Source organism: Pollicipes pollicipes, unplaced genomic scaffold (assembly GCF_011947565.3).
Source record: "Pollicipes pollicipes isolate AB1234 unplaced genomic scaffold, Ppol_2.1 Scaffold_4002;HRSCAF=4701_pilon_pilon_pilon, whole genome shotgun sequence".
NCBI classification, from domain to species: Eukaryota; Metazoa; Arthropoda; class Thecostraca; order Pollicipedomorpha; family Pollicipedidae; genus Pollicipes; species Pollicipes pollicipes.
In genome coordinates, this window is record NW_023596420.1 from 9,642,691 (window position 1) to 9,664,355 (window position 21,665).

Here is a 21,665-nt window from a genome sequence, read left to right on the forward strand (position 1 = left end):
TTCTAATACGGCCAGTACCAAGACAAAAAATCCACAAACAAGCCATTCATTAATCCGCCACCCAACGCAGCGCCCGCGACGAGAATGGCCGGTTGGCGTCAGCTTTCGTGCGTTCGGAGGCATTTTTTAGGTCTGGCTACCAGGTGCTGTCAGGCATTGCTGTCGTCATAATACGATTATATGACGTCATCAAACAATGACGCAATGGGGCACATCTTTACAAACGTTGAAATTTTGCTACTGTGGTTCGTTTTTGAACCTTGAAAGCTTACCAGTAGTTACAAGTAAGCTTTTCCCGTCATATTTGATGCTCATCTTAATATCTTCAAATGTGGAACATTCCCTTGAATATTGTCCCCGTTCTCCCCGCTCCGCGCTGTCATTGCTTGCTTTACCTTGTTTTCTATTCTCATGATGCCGTAAGTGCACTCCCGAACATAGTGTATGCGTTCAGCGAAAAGACCTCATCAGTTGAGGCGCTCTGGAACACATAATTGATAAAACCTTATAGCTGTGCTGAAAGATAAACACTATCATTTCCTCATTGGTGTTGGCTTTGCTACATATGAAGCGCACGTAATAGCTGGATTGCAGTTTTAAGTTCATGGCTTTCCAAAACTGAAATAAAAATTGATTAAGGTTCAGCAGATAAATGGATTGCGAATCGCATCCAGCGCCTCCTTATTGTTGCGTTATTGTTGTAGTTTAAGGTATGTATGCCAATGCATCATAGAAGGGGGCCAACAGAATCGTTACGAGGTTAGGCCGTACCTTGACCGCGTGAAAGCTCACAAGCTAAGTTATGTATTTTAGCAACTTGCAAATTCCAATACAATTTTCCATTTCTCTTTTGAAGGCTTTGTAGTGGCTACCGTCTTACGCATTGCCGACTGTCGCGTCAGATCACCCTTCATAAGCTGGCTATTCATTTCCATCCTATGTATTGAATTTTGTCGTGCGCAACTATTTTCCCGTTTGCATAATTCAGCAAAGACTACTTTGGGGCCAAATCTGAAATGCACAAAATTAAAGATAGACGTTGGGAAGCCCATTGTTTTTCCTGAGGTGCCGAAGCGTTTCGTCTTCATATTTTTTTTATATTTTTTATTAACGCTTGTAAGCTTTGCCCTATGGATCCAAATACTTGAGCGGTGTAAGCCTGAATTGAAGAATTAGGATGTGATGACAAAACATAACAGCTCCCAACGTAAATTTTGCTGGCTATCGCAATAAACTATTTTTTATTATTTAAAAAAATGCTGCGAAAGCCTGCCCCTAAAAAAACTTAGGTTTGCTATTTGGCCGCCACTTGAGCTGGGACGCACATGTCAGTGCTGTAGTAAAAAGCTGCATCGGCGTCTTCATCGGTATCCGCCACTCGAGGCCTTTCCTCCCACGAGTGCTGCTGACCATAGGGCAGGGTCTGGTCATCTCGCGCGTGAGATACTGCATTTCGGTTTATGAACAGGGATCAGCTGTTAACGAGGTCAGCCTGCTTAAAGTAATTAGCTTCGCTACCAGAGTAGTCACTAGCCTATAAAAGCGTGACCACGTGTCTCGTGCGCGGAATGACCCGCACTTTGCCACTCCTTGCCAGATATGTGACATACAAACTGTTATCGCTGCGCACGAAGTCCATGAGCGAGGTGAACCTTGAGGGTCTTGCCTGCTTGCCTCAAACATACGCTTGAGGTGCGGACCAGTGACCGAACCCCCCCCCCCTGCATGGACCATAACCTGCGCCCCCCCCCCCTCCCTTGCGGTGCGTGCAGCGGCTGGACGACGGTCCTTTGCACACCGAGTGGCGTCGTTCATTAATGAGTTGCCCAAGATTCTGGGTGCGACCCTGGGCACGTGCATATCGGTGACACGTAAACCGGCACCGGCACAAGCGGGGACAGCGAGAACGGTGAGCCCGACTGCGTGAGCCTGACTGATTGCATTGACACCAACGTCCCGCTCAGGGTGGGCGATGTCAGTTAGGTTATATTTACTGAATTTGCACCAAATTTGATAAAGTGACGTATTTTTAGGAGCGGAAGAAAGAAAGGGTAGCTTTTTCCAGCACATTTGGCATGCAACGCAGCAGTAACCAAGGGAAACGCAAATACCCAGATCGTAATATGCATCGTGCGGGGCTGCGCGCTACTTTCTTTGTGTCATGACTCCAGTGACGTCACGTCAACGTTGGGCGTAATGTGTGCTAAAAGGCCGCTCGGACGTACTTCTTATATGTACTTTGCAAGACCGGTGATTGGCGGCGACAAATTACACTCGGCGTCGAGTTTTAAAGCTTCGGTTGTACAACGTGCGCTGGTTTTATGAAACAGTTGTAATGTGCGCTTCGTAAACTCTAAATTACAAGTAACAAAACGCAAACGTTTTGATCGATCTTTATGAGAAAGAGTATAGACCTCGAGAGGGCTTTGCTCCCCGTACAGCGGAAGAACATGATAGCCCAGACCGCACTGGCTGTTTTTAAGCAGTTTCAAGATAAGAACACGCCGTCCTAGGACTCGTAAGAGCTTAGGAGTGGGTTTATGGGGATTACCTGAAGAGTTTACATCGCTACAGGTGTTGTCATGCGACACGGGTGGTTGCCTGGAGCATGTCACTCAGAGACTGCGGACGAAAATGAGTTCGCTAAATTAAGTGTTTGTGTCAACAAAATATGCTGCGGAAGATTGCCACCCACTGAATGTCTTCCTCAGCGTTTTTGTAGAGGATAAAGCGTGGCATTTTTAACAAAAAAGGGAAGGTTCCACTCCCACATGGGGTCTTGATCTGAAGTAGCCATCCTGAGGGCCTTTTGTTGCAGTTCACGGCCATGCCCTTTTTAAGACGCAAAACCCTCTGGTTCCCGAGTTGTACGCCCGCAAAAGTGCGAAAAATTTATTGGGAGACTACTTCAAAGTCACCTTGACATTGATGTCGCCACAGAGACATCATACGATTGCCGTTGCATTACAGGCTGTTTTCTGATTGTGGTCAAAACAGCATAGTTACTGACACATTCGCAAGAGCTATAATGCAGCACATATGATAACATCCGCGGAAGGTGATTGGCTGTGGGTAACATTTCGCTGCTGAATGCTTGTCGCGAACGCCAGCGTGAATACTTTCGGGTTGTGCGGCACTCGTCGCCCATGGGGCATTTTTCCTGAGTTCTAGGCCATTAGTCAATGCTATAAAAAGTGAACGCCGCTGTCTGCTTAAAAGGTACAGCATGGAAAAGGCGGCACTCTCCCCAATGTTTATAAAAAAGAAGACGCGACGGCAAATTTGCCTTTTTCCTCCTCCTGGCGTTTTTTTTTCTTCCACTGACGTATTTCTTACAGAAAGCCGGGCTGGCGCTTTGTGTACCGGAGAGAAGAACCCTGCACGGGCTTGGCTATGCACGGGCTATGGGTTAGCAAGGCATTATGAAATTAGGGAAATATTACAGTAATTGTATATATATATATATATATATATATATATATATATATATATATATATATATTACTAAATATCTAACACATTGTAGGACAAATTTAACACGCGCTCGGGTGGAGATCAAATTGACCCCCGGCCGCGAAGGTTTTTCCAGAATGGTTTCCGAACGGCGCGACGTAGCCGCGCCAAATTTTGCATAGCTATAGACAATCGAATAGCAAATTGTTTCACATAAGAAATTCTGATATACCTTGTAAGTTCACTGACCTATGGCAGGTCAAAATCAGGCCATAGTTTCAGCGAAGGCAGTTTCTAGGGAATCGCCCAATCTGATGCAATAACGGAGTGTTTGACGAAGCCATACATCTCAGATGCTTTTTTAGACACCACAAATATTGAATAAGCAAATTACATTGGCCTAAGGTCATGTATGAAGGTCAGACCAAGGTCAAAACCAACCTGATTTATTTCTCTAGGGCTTGCTGTACAGTATAGTTTGTGGTGCTCATTCCGAATTTATTGACAGCAGGAACCACACTATGCATATTCCATTGACCTCTTAGGGGTCAGAACAGGTTTTGACCTGATATGACCTGGGTCGACATTTTGTTTTAGGAACATACTGCCTAGCGTAATCTTTGTCGGTTATTCAAATGCAAAACTCAGAGCAGTCTTGTATGATTTTGGTCACTATGACCTTCAAAAGGTCAAACAATGTCACTGACCTAAAAGAGGCTTGAGACCTTTTGTTTAGAAACGGTTGCCTAGGTTCTGGGGGCACTTGAGAAATCAACACGGTAATTGACCTTGTTTGACCTTATTTGACCTGAAGGCCATGACCTAGGAAGCTCAAACTTTCGCCCAAGTGTGTTATTGTACAGGTCAAGACACACTGTAAATTTGGTGTGTCTAGCTTTCTCAGTTCCCGAGATCTCAAGGAGCTTAAATTGACCCCGAGCATCCATGAATCCATGCATGACTTGGTGTATACAAAATGACAGGTGAAAATTGCAGGTCCCCACTCCATCCCACCCGTAGTTACTCAATTAGAAAACTCTTGTTCCCATCTCTTTCCCACAAAGTCACTGTCACTGTGACATTGACCCAGACCATTTGATAAAGCAAACCGAACAATCAAAGCACAGTTCCGGCAGGGTCTGTTAGATATTTTTGCCCATGGTGCCAGTTCAGACATCTCCTGACAATTCAAATAGCTCGCTGTTTCAATTAAAGAATAGTTTATGCCTACCTGGCTAACTTGTTAGTCGTTATTTGTGAACGTGTCATCAGCTTGGCTATGATAAAAACGCGAAGGCTCCACACACACGCACATTCTCAGCAAGTACGCTAGCGCGCTATTTACGCCAAGCCGCGCCAAAGTATCGCTGGAAAAACGTCAATAGTGTGCCAGATGTGACCTATTGTCAAATATTCCCATTAGTATCACCCGTTTTGATATTTTCACAGTCATTAAAATTTTCTTGAGTCCAGAGAAAATCGAAAGACTTTAGCCGCACCCCGAATTACACACGGCATCGAGCTTTACAACTTCAATCGTACAACACGCGCTATGAAACAATTGTAATCGTTACATGGTAAACTCTAAATTACAAATAGCAAAATGCAAACGGTTTGACACAACTCTTCGTGAGGAAGGCTACCTGCAAGCTGGCAACTGGGAAAAGATAATCCACCCCTCTCCAGTTATTTTCCTGACAATACTCATTTCAGGCTTCTAGATGGCTTTAGACAGCGACACAAGTACCCAGGACGCAAAAATGGCTACCAATGGCCAAAAGGAAGACGCTGTGGCAGTCAGCGAAGCCGGCGGTAAAGCAGTATCCTTCAGCACGGACGCTGCCGGTGCACCGGTGGGGGGAGTGGGCGCAGGCTCGACGTCTGTGACCTCGGGTCAGCAACCGGCCGCCTCAGAGGACGCGGATTCGACGGCCGTGACCTCGGGTCAGCAGCCGGCCGCCTCAGAGGACGAGGCTCGCAAGATGGCCGTCATAGACGCCGGCTACAAGCGGCTCTGCAGCGACGCCACGCTCCAAACCAAGAAGGACGGCTACTTCATGACGTTCGACTCCCAGGTACAGCTGGAAGTCTGCAGACGTCTTGAACGGACAGATTTGTCAAACCCAATCCGCTCGTTACTCACAAAGATGTGCCCATATCCAACCACTACATACTCCTAATCTCCTGTCCCCACTCGTTTGCGCAACCGTTTGCATTTTTTCCAGCACCTTACTTCTAAATCGTCGAAAACCTTCAGAAAACTATTCACCCAGACCGATCTTTTTGCGTTGACAGATGAAATGTTTGTAAGTGGAACTAACGAGCGCTGCGAAAGAGCAAGCAGTAACATTATGTAGCATTTCGGGAATTGTACACTCGCAACTTTGTAACCGTCTTACCTATGTCCGTGTCTATATCCGTAATTCCACAAAATATGTATTCAACCCAACACATTGCCCATTTCATGTGGTTACTCATGAATTTGCCCAGCCTGTGAAATCTCTTGCTAGTCTGGCCCCGTCCAGAGTCCAGAGTGGACACTGACAAGCATTTATCGCTTCCGAACCCTCTGCAGATGTTGTGGACATCGACCAGAATTATTCGCCTCCGAACCCTCTGCAGATGTTGTGGACATCGACAATCAGCGTTCGCTTCCGAGCCCTCTGCAGATGTTGTGGACATTGACTAAAAGTATTCGCTTCCGAACCCTCTGCAGATGTTGTGGACATTGACAAGGGGTATTCGCTTCCGAACCCTCTGCAGATGTTGTGGACATTGACAAGGAGTGTTCGCTTCCGAACCCTCTACAGATGTTGTGGACATTGACAAGGAGCATTCGCTTCCGAACCCTCTGCAGATGTTGTGGACATTGACAAGGAGTGTTCGCTTCCGAACCCTCTGCAGATGTTGTGGACATAGACACTTCCAGATGCGATTTGCCAAAAAGGGAGAAAATTAAACGGGCTGGACGTTATAACCAGCTGTTCAGTATGGCCAGGCAAAAGTTTAGAACGGCATGGATTTTGATTGCAATGTTATGCAGAACGTGACGTGACGGTGCGTGCAACAACCAAGGTAAAAGACGGCTCGGTAAGAGGCAAGGGAACAGCCCTAACCACTAGCGAAGCTTGCTTGAAAGTAATAATCTGCTGCCCAGATATCATGCCACTTCGGTACGCCATACTTGGTTTTTAGTCCCTTGCACCCCGTACATATCACAGGAGCTGGCCGTGAAGGCTTCAAGAATAAGGCGATACTTACTCTGAACTTTGTCCAAGATTTGCTCACAACATACAGACTAGCAGCATTACGTCAACAGTCACATGGCAGCTGTTCAATGTTTAGTCAGAAGTTGCTGATGACCAGTAATTCCGTGGTGATGAGTGGAGGCTTCCCTGTTATAAAAACTTTTTTTTGCGTTTTGTGAGGAGTGCGGCATGCGTGAAAGAACCAATACAAATGCAGTTACACATATACAGTGCTGACGGCTGACGAAAAGTATAGTTGCGTGAAACTTCTATAATCTTGTTACCATTGGCTTTCGCGAAGCTCCGCGAAATTCAGATGCAGTCCATGTCACTGTTCAGCAACGCAGAAATCACTGTGCTTTCATTGTTTCATTATTGTTAGACCCATTTGCCAGCACTGTCTATCCCGCACACTCGTGCTTCGAGAGCAGTAGATGACTCTGTCGAAGCCAATTACCGGCTGGCTATATCGAAGACGTGATATCTTTTACTCGTGCATCTTGCGGTGATAATTGCCAGCGGTGTTTAGAGTGGGTGCATGGACAGCTGATAGGTAGAAAATATTGTTTTCTGAGCAGTTTAGGTAAATGATAGTATAAGCTGCGTCTCAGCATAATTGTTCGTTTGTAAAAATTGGTTCGCAGGTGATTCAGTCGGTACCTGAAAGCCAGTTCGAAGAGTTCAAACAACTCAAAACGGACGAAGAGCGAATCTTCTTCGTCTGGAATCTTCCACCTGTGCACTCAATAATAAAGGTAAGTAAGCAGGTGTTAGCGCTCAGTTGTAACTGCGAGCGGACACCTTCCATACAGAAACGCTTATGAGTTGATGGGGAGTACCAATGGTATGTTTAGTTTTACATGATGTCGGGAGCCTCCCATACACTTGCCACGGGTGGTGTCACGCCTCAGCGCAGAGGAGAGAGAGAGAGAGAGAGAGAGAGAGAGAGAGAGAGAGAGAGAGAGAGAGAGAGAGAGAGAGAGAGAGAGAGAGAGAGAGAGAGAGAGAGAGAGAGAGAGGGAGGCATTCTATATATACATATATATATATATATTTATATATTTATATAATAACTCTATATATCACATATACATATATATATATATATATATATATATATATTCATTTAGTAACATTTATGAATGCCGCCAGCAGGTTTCTTCCAATGCATGTCATCGCGAAGGTGACATCAAGTTAGTCATTATTCACTTCTCTTACGATGATCTTCAACGCTCCAGATAATTTTCCTACCATCATTCGGAAGGCTAGATAGGATTGCACCCATATGGTTCTCTCGCAACGCTTCGTTAAATCTATTATCAGACATCATCAGACAGACAGAATAGTCGTACTAGCATAACGTAATGCAGTCTACAACGTCTCGGATGGGTGGTGATCTCCTGCTTATTTTCCAGCGACCTTAGATATGTTCCACTAAGATTTCCAAATTCGTACAAGATGAGGCACTCCAAATGCGGAGGCACTTCTAAAGGAACGATGCGTCATTTCATTTTTTCACTGCAGTTATCACAACGATTAAACTGCATAACGTGAGATGGTACTTTTTATATAAAAAATAGCATTTATGCAGGATGCCATCAAACCCATCCTTATATTGCATGACATTACAATGCAAGAATCGCGCATTCACACTATAAGTCATACTCAGTTCTCCAGTTCACTGTTGAACCATCTGCAAGCAATAACAACCGTTCCCTGATGTCCACAATGATGCATCTCATAGCTCCCTTGTTACATCTGTGTTTCGAAAGTTCGATGACACTGGACACTGTTCGAACAATGCCAGGGAGTGGCTTGATAAACACAACGATAGCGTTAGTCGCGCATGTGTCCACTGCACAGTCAAACATTGCCAGACCTGGCCGCTTTTGCACCAGGGGCTATAAAAAACAAAACAAATCGTGTTAAACGACAACCGTAGATTTAGTAGCACAGATTACAGACGGTAACTACACAAACGTCACTTTCGATTACAGACGGCAACTATACAAACATCCCTCTCGATTACGGACGGCAACTCCACAAACGTCACCCTCGATTACAGACGGCAACTACACAAACGTCTCTCTCGCGCCGCTGGAGAGTCTTTGGGCGTAATCGCCGAGCAGTCAGCGCGCCGCACCCCCCATGCAGGGGCTCGGATTCCAAAACTGGTTGCGCCATGGACCCTGAGCGTTAATACGACCAATGCAGTCGTTTGGGTCCATAAAAGGGCCGTGGCGACGAGTGTCACGATCCCCTTTTTGAAAAAGCTGGAGAATATGAACTTAACGCACCTGATAACGACCAGGTCAGGTAAAGAAGACTGCACTCTTAAGGAAGCATGTCCACCTACTAAAAATATAAAGAAATTATTCGAGACATTGTCTTGAAAAATGGTGTACCTCTAGACCTTGGGGCAAAGTTCAACTGCTGATTTTATACGACGATAAAAAATTACATACATCTAACTTGATTATGACGAACAACTCGGCACGGGCCACATCCGCTCTCTAGGCTACCAATACCGTCTACGAGCTCCAATGCCCTCTTGGTGATTGTGCGCGCTGCAGCAACTCATCCCATATTGATCACACATCATTGTCTGATCGCATCACCATACACCTGCAAAATGGTGCTTCAGAAAGGCGTATAAGAGGCTCAGTGCACGGCATGGGTCACGGCTCAGCCGGAATACCATGGTTTGTAATACCACCATCTCTTAACACGCGCCCGGGTGACCGGCTGGATACCTACTCGCTCAGGTAGGGGTCATTTTGACCCCCCCCCCCCCTCCCCATAAGATTTAGGAACTAAGAGAGCTGGAGGCGCCAAATTCACAGGGTGTGTTGAACTGTACATGAAATCACGTAGGTCAAATTTTGGGGTTCCTAGGTCATGAGCTTCATGTCAAATGAGGTCAAACAAGGTCAAGTTTCAGGTTAGTCTCCAAAGGGCCCTTAGAACCTAGATAACTGTTCTTAGCAAAAGGCCACATGCTCAGTTAAGGTCAGTAACCTTGCTTGACCTTTTGAAGGTCATAGTGATCAAAATCATAGAAGAGTACTTGGCGTTTTGCATTTGAATAAGCGACAAAGATTTCACTAGGAATTATGTTTCTAAAAACAAAATGTTGACTAGGGGAATTTTTGGTCAGTGACCTGCTCTGACGCTAGAGAAGTCCCTGGAAGGTGAATAATGCAGTTCCTGTTATCGATGAAATCGTAATGAGCACTAGAAACTACCCTATACAGCAAGCCCCAAAATAAGAAAATAGGTTGGTTTTAACCTTGGTCTGACCTTCATACCTGAGCTTAGGTCAATTTCATTTGTGCATGCAATTGTTGTGTTGTCTAATAAAGTATCTCAGAGACGTCTGGCCTGCTCTAACACTCCGTTGTTGGATCAGATTGAAGGATTCCCCAGGAGTATTTAGTGTAATATATATAATATATAGCATACAGATTCCGTAAAGTGCATTCACTGAAACCATGGTCTGACTGTGACCTGTGATAGGCCAGCGACCTTACAAGGTACATCTGCGTTTTGTTATGCCAGCCGATCCGCTGTTCAATTACTCACAGCTTTTCAAAATTTGGTGCGGCTATGCCGTGCCGTTTGGAAACCATTTTGGCAAAACCTTCGGGGTGATCAATTTGACCCCCACCAGAGCGCGTGTTAAGAAAAAGGGCTTTATTTGAACGAAAAATTATCTAAGGGGCGTGTTTTGGGTGAGGCTTAGCCATTTTGCTACATAGTCCCGTAATTCCTAGCAAATGCGCTTTGCAATTGAGAAAGGGTCTGGTCACTCTCTCAGCATTTCTAGTCCTGTAGCGGACCGATGTCCTTGGGCTGCCTGTTTCAGCAACGCCAGTGCTGTAGCAGAATGATGTTTTTGGGCCGCCTGTCTCAGCATCGCCAGTCCTGTAGCAGACCGATGTCTTTGGGCAGCCTGTCTCAGCATCGCCAGTCCTGTAACGGACCGATGTGCTGAGGCTACCTGACTCTCCCTTCTGGAGTAGGATAAGGGTAGTAGCCGATAGCACCGACAATCATGCCACACCGGCGGCGTCCGCAGCTAATGACGTCCGCGCTGCTGACATCACTGGTCACGGATGACGGGCCAGGTGACCGTCCGGGGTCACCTCGGGGTCCGGCCCTGATTGTGGCGCTGACCTGACCCGGCACGCGCCGAGGTCGTCTTGGAGCCTTGTTTGGTGACTGGGTCACTCGCCGCAGGTGAGGCCCTTCTGTCGGAACAAGTCGGCCAAGGCGGCCGAGGACACAAAGCAGGCAGGCAACCAGCTGTTCCAACAGAAGCGTTACCGCCAGGCCGTCTGTCAGTACAGTCAGAGCGTGGTGCGCGCCCCGCCGCCCGGGCATGACGACGAAGGTCAGTCAGCGGATAGTGAAGGGGGGGAGGGAGTAGAGGGATATTATGGTTGGGAAAAGGGTTGGAATCGGATGGTCACAGGGGGAGGGTAGGGAGTGGATGGTCGGTTGGCAGCTGTTCCGCAGAACCGAAACGCGTGCAGCATATTTGACCTGCGTAACCAGCGCCGTGAAATCAAATGACACAAGTGGGGAGAACGTGCGTTCAGTTTATGGTGCGTGGTGTGGTCGGGCTTCATCCCACCCACTGGAGACTGCTTGGGCTTTGCGTCAAAGAAAACAGCTTGGGGTTTGCTTTGACTTGCTCAAGCGAAACACGTGCTGTGGCGATTGGCAGCAGAAGTATACATCTCGCGCCGGCTGGGTCCAACGTCTTCGGTCTAAGGAGGATTGTGAATTAACGATTTTCCCCATCAGTACTTTCGTAGTTCTAAGTGTTTCTGAGAGCACAGCAAAACATTTAAGAGCCGAATCTTCTCTTCTTTCCCATAACTTTTCATCTTTTCAGGCTGCGGGAGTACGGTACTTTGAGGTTTGCGTAACGAAAAAACGTAACCGCGGAGCAGCAGCAGCTTGCCGCACGTGGTTAAAAACGATCCGTGTCTTCGAATGGCTGCGACTGCTCATTGCTCAAGGCACCATTGGTGACTAGATGCGCGACACCGACATGTGTGCCGGCTGTTCCGGCGTGCTGACCTTCTGCGACACGACAGGGGACCTGCTCAGCATCGGCTTCGCCAACCGGTCGGCGGCGCTGCTGCACATGGGCGAGTACGCGCTCTGCCTGCGCGACATCACAGCGGCACTGGCTGCCGGCTACCCGGCCCGCCTGCGCTACAAGCTGCTGGACCGGCGTGCCACCTGCCAACTCAAACTGGGTCTGTGTCAGATAGAGAGAGGGAGAGCAAGGTGAGGGAAGGGAAGAAAGAATGAGGATAAAAGGAAAGGTCCGAAGACGGAAGGGAAGGTGTGGGGAAGGAGGCGAAGGGAAGGTAAAATGTGGGAGGGAAGCGAAGGTGTGGGGAGGGAGGGGAAGGAATGGCGTAGGGGAAAAAAGGTGTGGGGAAGAATGAGAAGCTGTTGGAATGGAGTGGAATAGCTAAATATGGGAGGAAAGGGGAGGAAAGGGAAGGGAAGGAGAGGGCAGGGCATGGAAGGCAATGGAGGCAAAGGAAAAAGGAGGGAAAAGAGGGGAGGGGAGGAAAGGAGAGGGAGGGTAGGTAAGAGAAGGGAGAGAAAGGAATGAAATGGAAAAGAAAAGGAAGGAAAGGGAGGGAGGTCATTATTTTTTTCGTTGCATGTTAAGATTGCAATGACGGATTTACAGGTGAAGTCACAGCCAGTCGCGGAACACTGCAGGAGTTAAAAACGGCACTTACGGTGGCCGACCTCAACGAAAAGAAGATGGCGGCCTGGCAGAAAGATTTGCAGAACAAAATGGACACCACCTCGAAAATGCAGGACTGCAAGCCTATCAGTGAGTTATGCTGTTCAATATATCTATCACTGAATATTCGCTGCGTGCATGCAGTCACTTCTGCACACAGTATGCATATGTGTGAAGTCTGATAAACGTGAAACATGCAGTCTTCCCCATTTGTATTGCTAACTATACGTTTGGGGCCTAATGCTGTTGAACCATTGCTGATGTTTGTGTTGAACCGTGTCCCAATCTAGGTTGATTCGTAATTACCAGCGTCCAACGGCGATAAGATGAATGCTAAGCATACATCAACTTTTGGTGTTGCCCGTCACTGAAGAACGTTGGCACCGTCTGTGCCATTTTACATCCTCTTGAAGCCTTGTTTGGCGTGGCTGGCGGCGGGTCTCGGCCCGTGGCTCGGAGTGAACAGCGCCGCCTTCGGACGCCGGCTGAACAGTGCTGCAGGCGGAGCTGGAGCAGCCGGCGCCGCCTCCGCTGCCCTCCCGGAGCGGACACTTCGTCAGCGCCAGCGCGGCCGTGGACGTGGCGCACGCGGCCGGCGAGGGACGCTACGCCGTGGCGGCGCAGCACGTGCAGCCCGGCGACGTGCTGGTGGTGGAGAAGCCGCACGCCTCCGTCCTCATGGCTGAGAAGATGAGCACTCACTGTCTCCATTGCTTGAAGAGGTCAGCGCCGGCCGGTGGGACAGCATGTGCAGAGGGAGGAGCGCCGGGTCAAGGGGTCCTAACTCGGCAACACCTTGACAACACATCAGACCTTGACAAATTTATGTTTAAAAAAATGGATGGTAAGACCAGCATTGCGTTTAGCTGTTTGTGCGAGATTTACGCGAATCGTAAATTCCACCATCGTAAATTTACGATACGATGTGTGGCGGTCACGGCGTCGCTGGAACCCGTTTACATCAATAGAAACGGCGTTTTTATCTAATGGTCGCAAAATCGCCCGTTTGGTCGGCCCATGTAAACGAGGTAATCGCGTGGCCGGGTCGGTCTGACTGCAAAGATTCTATGGCAGTGGACGGCGCGGGTCATTTTCAGAGCGGGTTACACCGGCAAACCCTGATATCTTTGGTATGATATCTGTCATGCCCGTCCGTCTGGCCCACACAAACAGCGTCACAGCCCGGTGCCGGCGTCAGTTCCCCGCCTGGGACGTGGTGTGCGTTTAGACCGGCAGCCCCGCATCACTGTGTGTTACTTGGGACGGGATCTGACCGGCGGGGCGCGGTCAGCGCTGCCAACTTGCCTACTGGCTTTGCACAGGAACTACGAAGGTCGCACATTGACATAAACCATTGGAACACGCATCGGAACGTGGTTTATAGCTCGCCAGAGGAGCGTCGCAGTGAAACGCCGTCAGCACAATTTGACTCGGAGAAGAATATTTAATCGCGCAGGCAGGCGTACGAATCAGCGCGCACGGCCGCGCACGTGGACTCGTGTGCAAACAGGAGATCCGACGGATTTCCGGTTCTTCATGACGGATTTCAGATACCGGTGAATGGAGCAAACAGAGACGTGAAACCAACTGCACCAAGCAGGTGCCTGTACAGTCTACAAATCAGCCGTTCTGTCCAACACCATCAAATCCGTGACAACGCTAGCAACCGACCCAAAGTGACGAAGGTTGTGGGTTCAATTAATATCGAATGCATCCCGCCCACGCCTAAACTGAGCGGGCTGGGGGCGTCAAATTGACCCAGATGTGAAGCCCATTTCAAGGTGACTAATATCCAACCGAGGATTTTTCGTACTTTGCAAGGCTTTGGTCGCAATCGCCCAAATCGTGCATCGCTGCAAAATGTATCTCTTTCGTTCATGCAAAATGTCGTTTTTATACTCATATGCCAACTACTAAACGCAACAGGATCCAGAACACCATCTTGGATGTGGAGGGGGAAACTCCGGCCCAGGTGGCCAAAATGGTTGTCTTGATTTTCAAACACTCGTCGGATTTCGCTTTCGTTTACTTCAAAGAATGTTCTTAAATAAGAATTGCGTTCAAACTTGCTCAGCTTCTTTGGTGCTAAAAATGTGTCAGTTTTCGACTAGTCTGTGTGATCTTACGGGTGGCCATAACCTGGCTGTCTCCCTTAGATGTCTTTCCGTAAGCATTGCCACCAAATTCTTGCAAGTTTTCATTTGCGATCCTCTACGCGGCGGACATTCGGTACCGCTGTTGAATATCCAGCAGCTGAAGGTAGTACGTGAATAGGGCGAGAGTAAATCTGCTGCGATAACAGCGTTCAGTTACAATGGCGTTTCTTATCCGTATTTATTCGCGCGCGGCGAGTATTTAGCCATGTGAACTTGGCGAGACTTTCAAAAGTCGGGGCCGTGGCGACGCGGGACGAAACACCACTTTGATAGGCTCAGAAGGTGCGATAAATGGGCGTCCTGTTGTGAGCTTAACCTAGGACTTGTAAGTTGTAAGTATAAGTTATGTAATAAGCTTCATACATAAGTAGATTTAAGCTGTTCCATTTAGCGCCTCTTTGCAAGAATCGTAGAGTGATTGGTGTGAATGTTCCTGAAACTTGTTATGTCCTGTGTAGCTGTGCTAACTCGACTCAAAGTTAGCTCAAAGTTGGCTGTCCTGAATGTGAGACAAGCGATCTTTCAAGCGGTGAAGTTTGCTTCCAGGGATCATTAAACCTTTTCTCCTGCCCCGCCTCTTCTAGACTACGATTAATATCATGAGTCGTGTTACTATGTAAAATATACCACAACGTAAAATAACTATCACACCCAAATGACAACTGACTGAGAGGCTTACCCGGCACGCGAGTTGGGCGGGGCTGTCGCTCTAGCCGGTCCCGCTTGCTCCGCAGGGTGCTTGCGGCGTTTCCGTGCGCCGCGTGCAGCGGCGTCGTGTTCTGCAGCCCCGAGTGTGCCGCGGCCGCCACCTATCACCGCTGGGAGTGCACCATCCTGGACCTGCTGCAGGCCTCTGGCATGTCGGTGCTGTGCCACCTGGCGCTGCGGCTTGTAACCAGGCACAGCATGCAGTTCTTCCGAGAGGTGAGGCCGGCGGCACCGCCGGCTGCCACCGCGGCGCGCTCCTATCGACGCTGACGGCTGCCCCGGAGCCGACCATAGCGAGCACGTGCGAAGTGTTGGCCTGAGCGTTGTGTTTTAAGCACTCGCTCAACGGAAGTAACATGTTGATAGCAACACGCTGGTCACTTGGTCCTGTCTGCACTTGATATGAGTGTCAAATATATCGAGATTAGTTTTGAAACAGCGTGATTTCTGTCAGTCCAAGTCCGGAGCTAGCTGTTGCATTCATTCGACCTCGGGTTTTGGACTACCTGTGGTCCCATAAGATCCCCCCCCCCCCCCCCCCAGCTGCCTGGCCGTTCACCAGCTGGCACCTGTGGTCCCATGCTGCTATCTTATCCCAGACAGCCGCATACAGTTGCTTCATTCTGTCAACGGTCGATAAACGCAGATCTTTCGCAACAACAAAATACCATCTGTCGACATGAACCAACAGCAGCATCATAACCAATTCAAATCAAAGGGAATAGACGCATCGGTTTATTTTGCATACGCTCTATTCCTTTTTTAACAATTTCTTCTCTCATATTCCGCTCCATACTTGCTGTGGGACCTGCTACGTTATGAAGGCTGGCAGCGGCATGCTCCCCTCCCTCCAAGAAAACAGTGTTCGGATCGGCTAGCGGATGGACTGTTTCAAGAAATAACATATTGCGTCACGCAACATCCGCACTAGTTTGCTTGATAACCTGATGATAATGTTACAGCTCGGGCAAGATTTCAAGACTCTTCTAGGTGAAATGGTATATCCATTGAAAATTATCGCAAATCGCATTGAACGCGCAATTTGATCAGATAGACCATTTTGGTTAAATCTTGTATGTGTCGGAGGGCCCATGGTGTTGTCGATATTATGGTAAAGTAAGCAATCATGCTATCAAGAACGTAACAACTTTCACGTTTTCGGCGAATTTTGCGAAAATGTCACCATTTCGGCAGAGCAATAGTCATATTTTATTATTTCACAACCATACTGCCAAACAGTCTTTAATCTCTAACGAATCGCGAAGATATCACGCATGTTTTGATTCGCCTTGTGTAAGGAGTGCAAAAAGCACGCGTCTAGTTATGTAGAAGCTTCGTAATGGTTTACCTTAAGGAAGGTGCCACCAGGATATTTCGTTATGGTCCCTGATTAATGGTCAGTTACGAATCGCGCCGGTGAATTGCATGAACTGAATATCACCAGCTTGCAATTTTTTGTTGCGTTGAATCCCTGAGGTTGGGATGTAAGTATCCGTGCTGATACATGGTCGGCTGCGTCCGTTTCCGTTCCCAGGTTTGTAAGTCTCGAAGGCTGCGAAGTGTCTGGGGCCGGAGCCGGTCGCCAGATGCGATTAGCGACTATGTTACCGACGTGTTGGCCTTCCCCAGCTGCGCCCTGAGCTGGAGAAGCGGCGAGATCCGACCGTCCGTCCCTGCACCGACACCGAGGGACACACCTTCGACCCCTCCAGCTACCTGGCCGTCCACCAGCTGGTCACGTTGGGCGAGCTCAGGAAGCCGGAGGACTTCTTCCACCGCACCCTAATGGCAGTCCTCTTACTCAAACATCTCCGGGTGACGGGATACTTCGGAGAGCTTCCTGGAGGATGATGGCAAGTGTTCGCCCTCACGGGAAAATGCCACCGCATTATGCTGACAATATGGCGTTGCTGTATCCCCAGTGGTCCAGGCAGCGAGGGAGGGGACAGGTTCGTGCCTCGTGCCCATCCCTTAGGTCTCTAAGAACCCTTGGGCTTCTCGGGATTAACGATTAAGGACCCGATTTGAAGGCCCCAATGGCACGAAAAGCGGGCCTAATGTTATATTAAGGAGCCCGGCCTGCAGGTCCAGGCCCTCAAGTGGCATTCAGAGGGCCCTTTGCGCCGATCAGGATCCCTGTGTTGATGAAGGACTCGTTGCCGGTCAGGCACCAACAGTCATGTACAGTTGGCTCTATGCCGGCCCGGCCTGGGCCCGAGGGCCCATTTCTCAAGGAGATTCAAGGCGGGGGCTCGCGATTTATATTGGTTGGTGTCTCTGAGTCACTGAGGGCTTCTGGACCGGTCAGGGACCTACAATACGTGAGGAAATAGGGCCCTTTACTCCGGGCAGAGATCGCCAACACCAAAAAGTCGGCTCGGCGTGGGTCTGAGACGTAAGGATTCATTTTCCCAAGAAAGGACTACGCCGGGGCCCGCGATTTGCGTCTTGTTCGGGGTCCCTAAACCAGTATCGGAACCCTTGTGTCGGTCAGGGACCCACAATGCCTAACCGGGGTGAGGGGTTCGTGTCGGGAAGGGGCCCCAAGTAGGTCAGGGAAATATTTGCTGAACAAGGACAATGGCGGGGTTTCATGTATTGGGCATGTTGCGTCGGTTGCGTTGGGTTGGGAGTCGTTGATAATTAAAGGAGATATGAGAGCTTACGATGGGAGTTCAAATTAAGGAAACGGAAGACCTCTGTTGATCACAGTTCCCAGTCTGCACACAACGGGGGACCTTCACCCTACTATAGCCAGTGATCCCTTAGGCCAAACTGGATTTTCATTACGAGTCATTGGATCCTCTGGGGCGAAAAGAGGTCCTTTTGCGTCAGTGAGGGCCCCTGTGTCGATACGGGGATAACCACCCGGGTAAGAGGCAGTGAGCTGTTATCACTTTTGGACTAGGGTGGGAGTGAAAAATTTCATCGCCAAAATATTGCACAGGAGGGAAAAATTCAAGTTACACAAGTTGGAAGTTATGAGTCAGTGAGAGATTCTCTAGCAAACAGGGACACACATTTCAAGTTAGCATGAATGTGATATCAGAGACACGACAAAAACGTCTTTTAACATCTTAGGCCATTACAGTGCAACAGAATACATTAAAGGGTATCAATTTCAGAATCGTGTAATGAACGTAATAAGCTATGTAACACCAACCTTTTGATGCTGCACTTTGCGCTTACCTTCCAAAGGTTTCTTTAATGTAAAACAAAGCAAACGATTTCGACAACAAACACAGCAACAAAAAGACCAACAAGCATAACACATTCAAACAAAAAAGCCTTTGACTCCTGCATATCACCACGCCACCAAATCATATACCACAGACATACCTCTGGCTTCTGTTAACACGCACTCGGGTGGGGGGTCAAATTGACCCCCCCCCCCCCCGAGTTTTTCCAGAATGGATTCCGAACGACGCGGCGTAGCCGCGCCAAATTTTGCATAGCTATAGACAACTGAACATCGGATCGTTTGACATCAAAAATTTAGATGTACCTTGTAAGGTCGCTACCCTATGGCAGGTCAAATTTAGGCCATGGTTTCAGCGATGGCAATTTCTGGGGAATCCTTCAATCTGATACAATAACGGAGTGCTTGACGAAGCCATACATGTCTGAGATGCTTTCTTAGGCACCACAAGAGCAAATTACGTCGACCTAAGATCAGGTATGAAGGTCAGACCAAAATCACAGCCAACCTGATTTATTACTCTAGGGCTCGCTGTATGGGATAGCTTGTGGTGCTAATTTCAAATTTATTGACAGCAGGAACCGCGTTACACATCTTCCGTCGACTTTCACTGAGGTCAGAAAAGGTCATTGACCTGAGGTGAACCGGGCCGGCATTTTGTTTTATAAACATACTGCCAAGCGTAGTCCTTGTCACTTGTTCAAATGCAAAACTCAGAGCTGTCTTGTAGGATTTTGGTCACCATGACCTTCAAAAGGTCAAAAAAGGTCACTGGTCTTAAATGGGCTTTTGAACTTTTGCTTAGAAACAGTTGCCTAGGTTCTGGGGGCACTTTGGAGACCAACCTGGAATTTGATCTTGTTTGACCTTATTTTACCTGCAGGTCATGACCTAGGAAGCTCAAACTTTGACTTAAGTGAGTTCACGTACAGGTCAAGACACCCTGTAAATTTAGTGTCTCTAGCTTTCGGGTTTCCGAAATCTCATAGGAGTTAAATCGACCCCTTCCCCCACCCGAGCGAAGGGCATCTAGCCGGCTATCCGTGCACGTGTTAAGATAGGGTCAGAAAAAACAAATGTTTTGTGACTGTTTTTGGCAAAATACCAATACTCGTTTCCATGAAAATAACCTATCAAGGTCCAACCTAAAGAAGCCCCACCTTATCTCATCTTGTCTAACCTATTTGCATCACAACAGCATTTGTGAATTATTGGTTTTTACAAAGTTTCCTACTGCCACTTGTCATGCAACCAGACAAACTTTGTCTAGCGCATAATAACCCATATGCTGAACATCATCTCAACTCACCCCACTCGTTTCTTAACAGCAGCACTCTAATAAAACATGACAAAAAATATTTTTGAATAGTTTCAACTTGCATTGGGTTAATTAATTTGTGTCAGCTTGTTGACACCAGAAAGTTAACAACACACAAGTCCAAGCCCCTCAAATCACTTTTGAATAACTTCTGATTGTCATGGTCGGCCTCTGTCAAGGACATTGGTGAGAATGCTTCGAAAAACAATCCGTCACCTCCAAACGTAGCATAACTAATAGATGGCCATAAAACCAGCTTTGCTGCTTGCCATTTCAGCTCCGACAAATGTATACATGCAGGTCTGGTTGTTCATATTCAATGACTCCAAATTCCAGATGTTGGCTTCACATTTTAAATAGGATAGTCTCTGCTAAAAATCGATTTCTACCTCACAGTGTAACTGTCATGCAGCTTAGGTTATTCCCGCGTTAAAAATATAATGTATGTATACAGTACAATAATGTGCCAGTCAGCAAACTGTGGCAACTATGAACATCTTGTTAGAGCAGACGTGAGGAACCACTTCAACAAATTTGGGGCAAATAGTCAAGTTATGAAACAAAATAAATTACATCTCTTGTGGCATCACAATTTGTTTTAACAACAAAACTCGATGAATCTTAACAGAAAATGAATAAATCTGGTTGCAAATCACGTGATGAAAGCTGGTAAGGTTAGCAATTAGTTGCTCCACAGAAGAAACTTATTGGGGTTTTAAGGGCAGGATTCTTTCTGCTCCCCCACATGAAAAGTCAGTATTTTTCGCATAGTTTGCTGACAGACAGGGTCATCCAACCCACCCATAAAATACAAGTAACTCATGCTCACCAACCTACAAGATACAAATGCGAAACAAGTGAGAGTATGCATGCATGAGAACAGCCTCGTAGGACAGAATTACGCTACCAAACATTTCTGTATTAGCTGCGCCAGCTCTGCCCCAAAGCTATGTACAGTAGGATAATGAATCGTGGTGAGATAGTAAAACCGGAGTGGCTTAGATTTATCATTATTAACCCCCGCCATGACCCCCCCCCCCCCCACGCTCCAGAAAAAACGCTAACTGGCGGTGTAACAGGGCAAATATGGTGGTAAAAATAAGTTCCGTGCTTCAAATTGCCTCCATTTCCCATGAATTGTTCTCTCTTGGGTGCATGGAAACATGTTCGGGTGTCTGGCGAATTAACCCGATTTCTGTGTGAATTGTATGCGAGTTTGAGTTTGAGCACTTTGCAGACAATTTGGTCAACATTTTAAGTCATAGATAATGTCTTTTAAGATGATTGGAAAGGAAGGAAGAATGAAGTTGTATCACACTCGTATGAGACCGAAAAAGCTAAGTAGATAAAATATGGAGATCTAGAATTGTTCGGTCAATTTTTTTAATCAACTAAACTGACTGGAAATATTGGAAAATGAGTGCTCAATTCGTAATATTCAGCTTTTGGGTTTCATTTAGGAGGCATTTCTTGAATTTTTCATTCCTTCATTTCGGGAGTGGTGGAATTTAATGGCCAAGTTTCTTCAGGTAAAAGAGATACGTGGAGTACAATTCCCTACCAGGCTTTCCTTATGTTTGCATCAGGCTTCGTTTTACTGTGGTGTTGGCATGGTGTAACCTCAAAAAATGGGGATGCGTGAAAGCCTTTGCATTTGGCACACAACTGAAGATTGCGATGCATGTTGCGAACAAACCAAACTTGATACATGCAAGCGGCTGGAGTTGCTGAGGGTTTCGGGCTTGAAGGTACCTGGCGCCCTTGCTCTGTGCATACATAGGCATGATTCAGATGTAATTGAGGC

The 21,665-nt window shown here is 47.5% G+C and overlaps 2 protein-coding genes across 3 annotated transcripts in view; both read left to right on the forward strand.

Annotated features, from left to right (window-relative positions):
• The window catches only part of LOC119093949 (SET and MYND domain-containing protein 4), a 27,669-nt gene that overhangs the window by 3,029 nt on the left and 2,975 nt on the right, over positions 1-21,665 (forward strand). For both annotated transcript variants that reach the window (XM_037216971.1, XM_037216973.1), the window contains exons 2-9: positions 5,167-5,528; positions 7,346-7,456; positions 10,941-11,094; positions 11,807-11,971; positions 12,421-12,570; positions 12,974-13,202; positions 15,371-15,560; positions 16,974-17,197. In XM_037216971.1, coding sequence (XP_037072866.1) covers positions 5,175-5,528; positions 7,346-7,456; positions 10,941-11,094; positions 11,807-11,971; positions 12,421-12,570; positions 12,974-13,202; positions 15,371-15,560; positions 16,974-17,195 — 1,575 coding nt within the window. In that variant the 5' untranslated portion in view covers positions 5,167-5,174 and the 3' untranslated portion in view covers positions 17,196-17,197. The remainder of the gene's footprint in view (positions 1-5,166; positions 5,529-7,345; positions 7,457-10,940; positions 11,095-11,806; positions 11,972-12,420; positions 12,571-12,973; positions 13,203-15,370; positions 15,561-16,973; positions 17,198-21,665) is intronic.
• Positions 17,848-21,665, forward strand: part of LOC119093519 (SET and MYND domain-containing protein 4) — a 15,626-nt gene continuing 11,808 nt past the window's right edge. The window contains exon 1 of the mRNA XM_037216477.1: positions 17,848-17,860. Coding sequence (XP_037072372.1) covers positions 17,848-17,860 — 13 coding nt within the window. The remainder of the gene's footprint in view (positions 17,861-21,665) is intronic.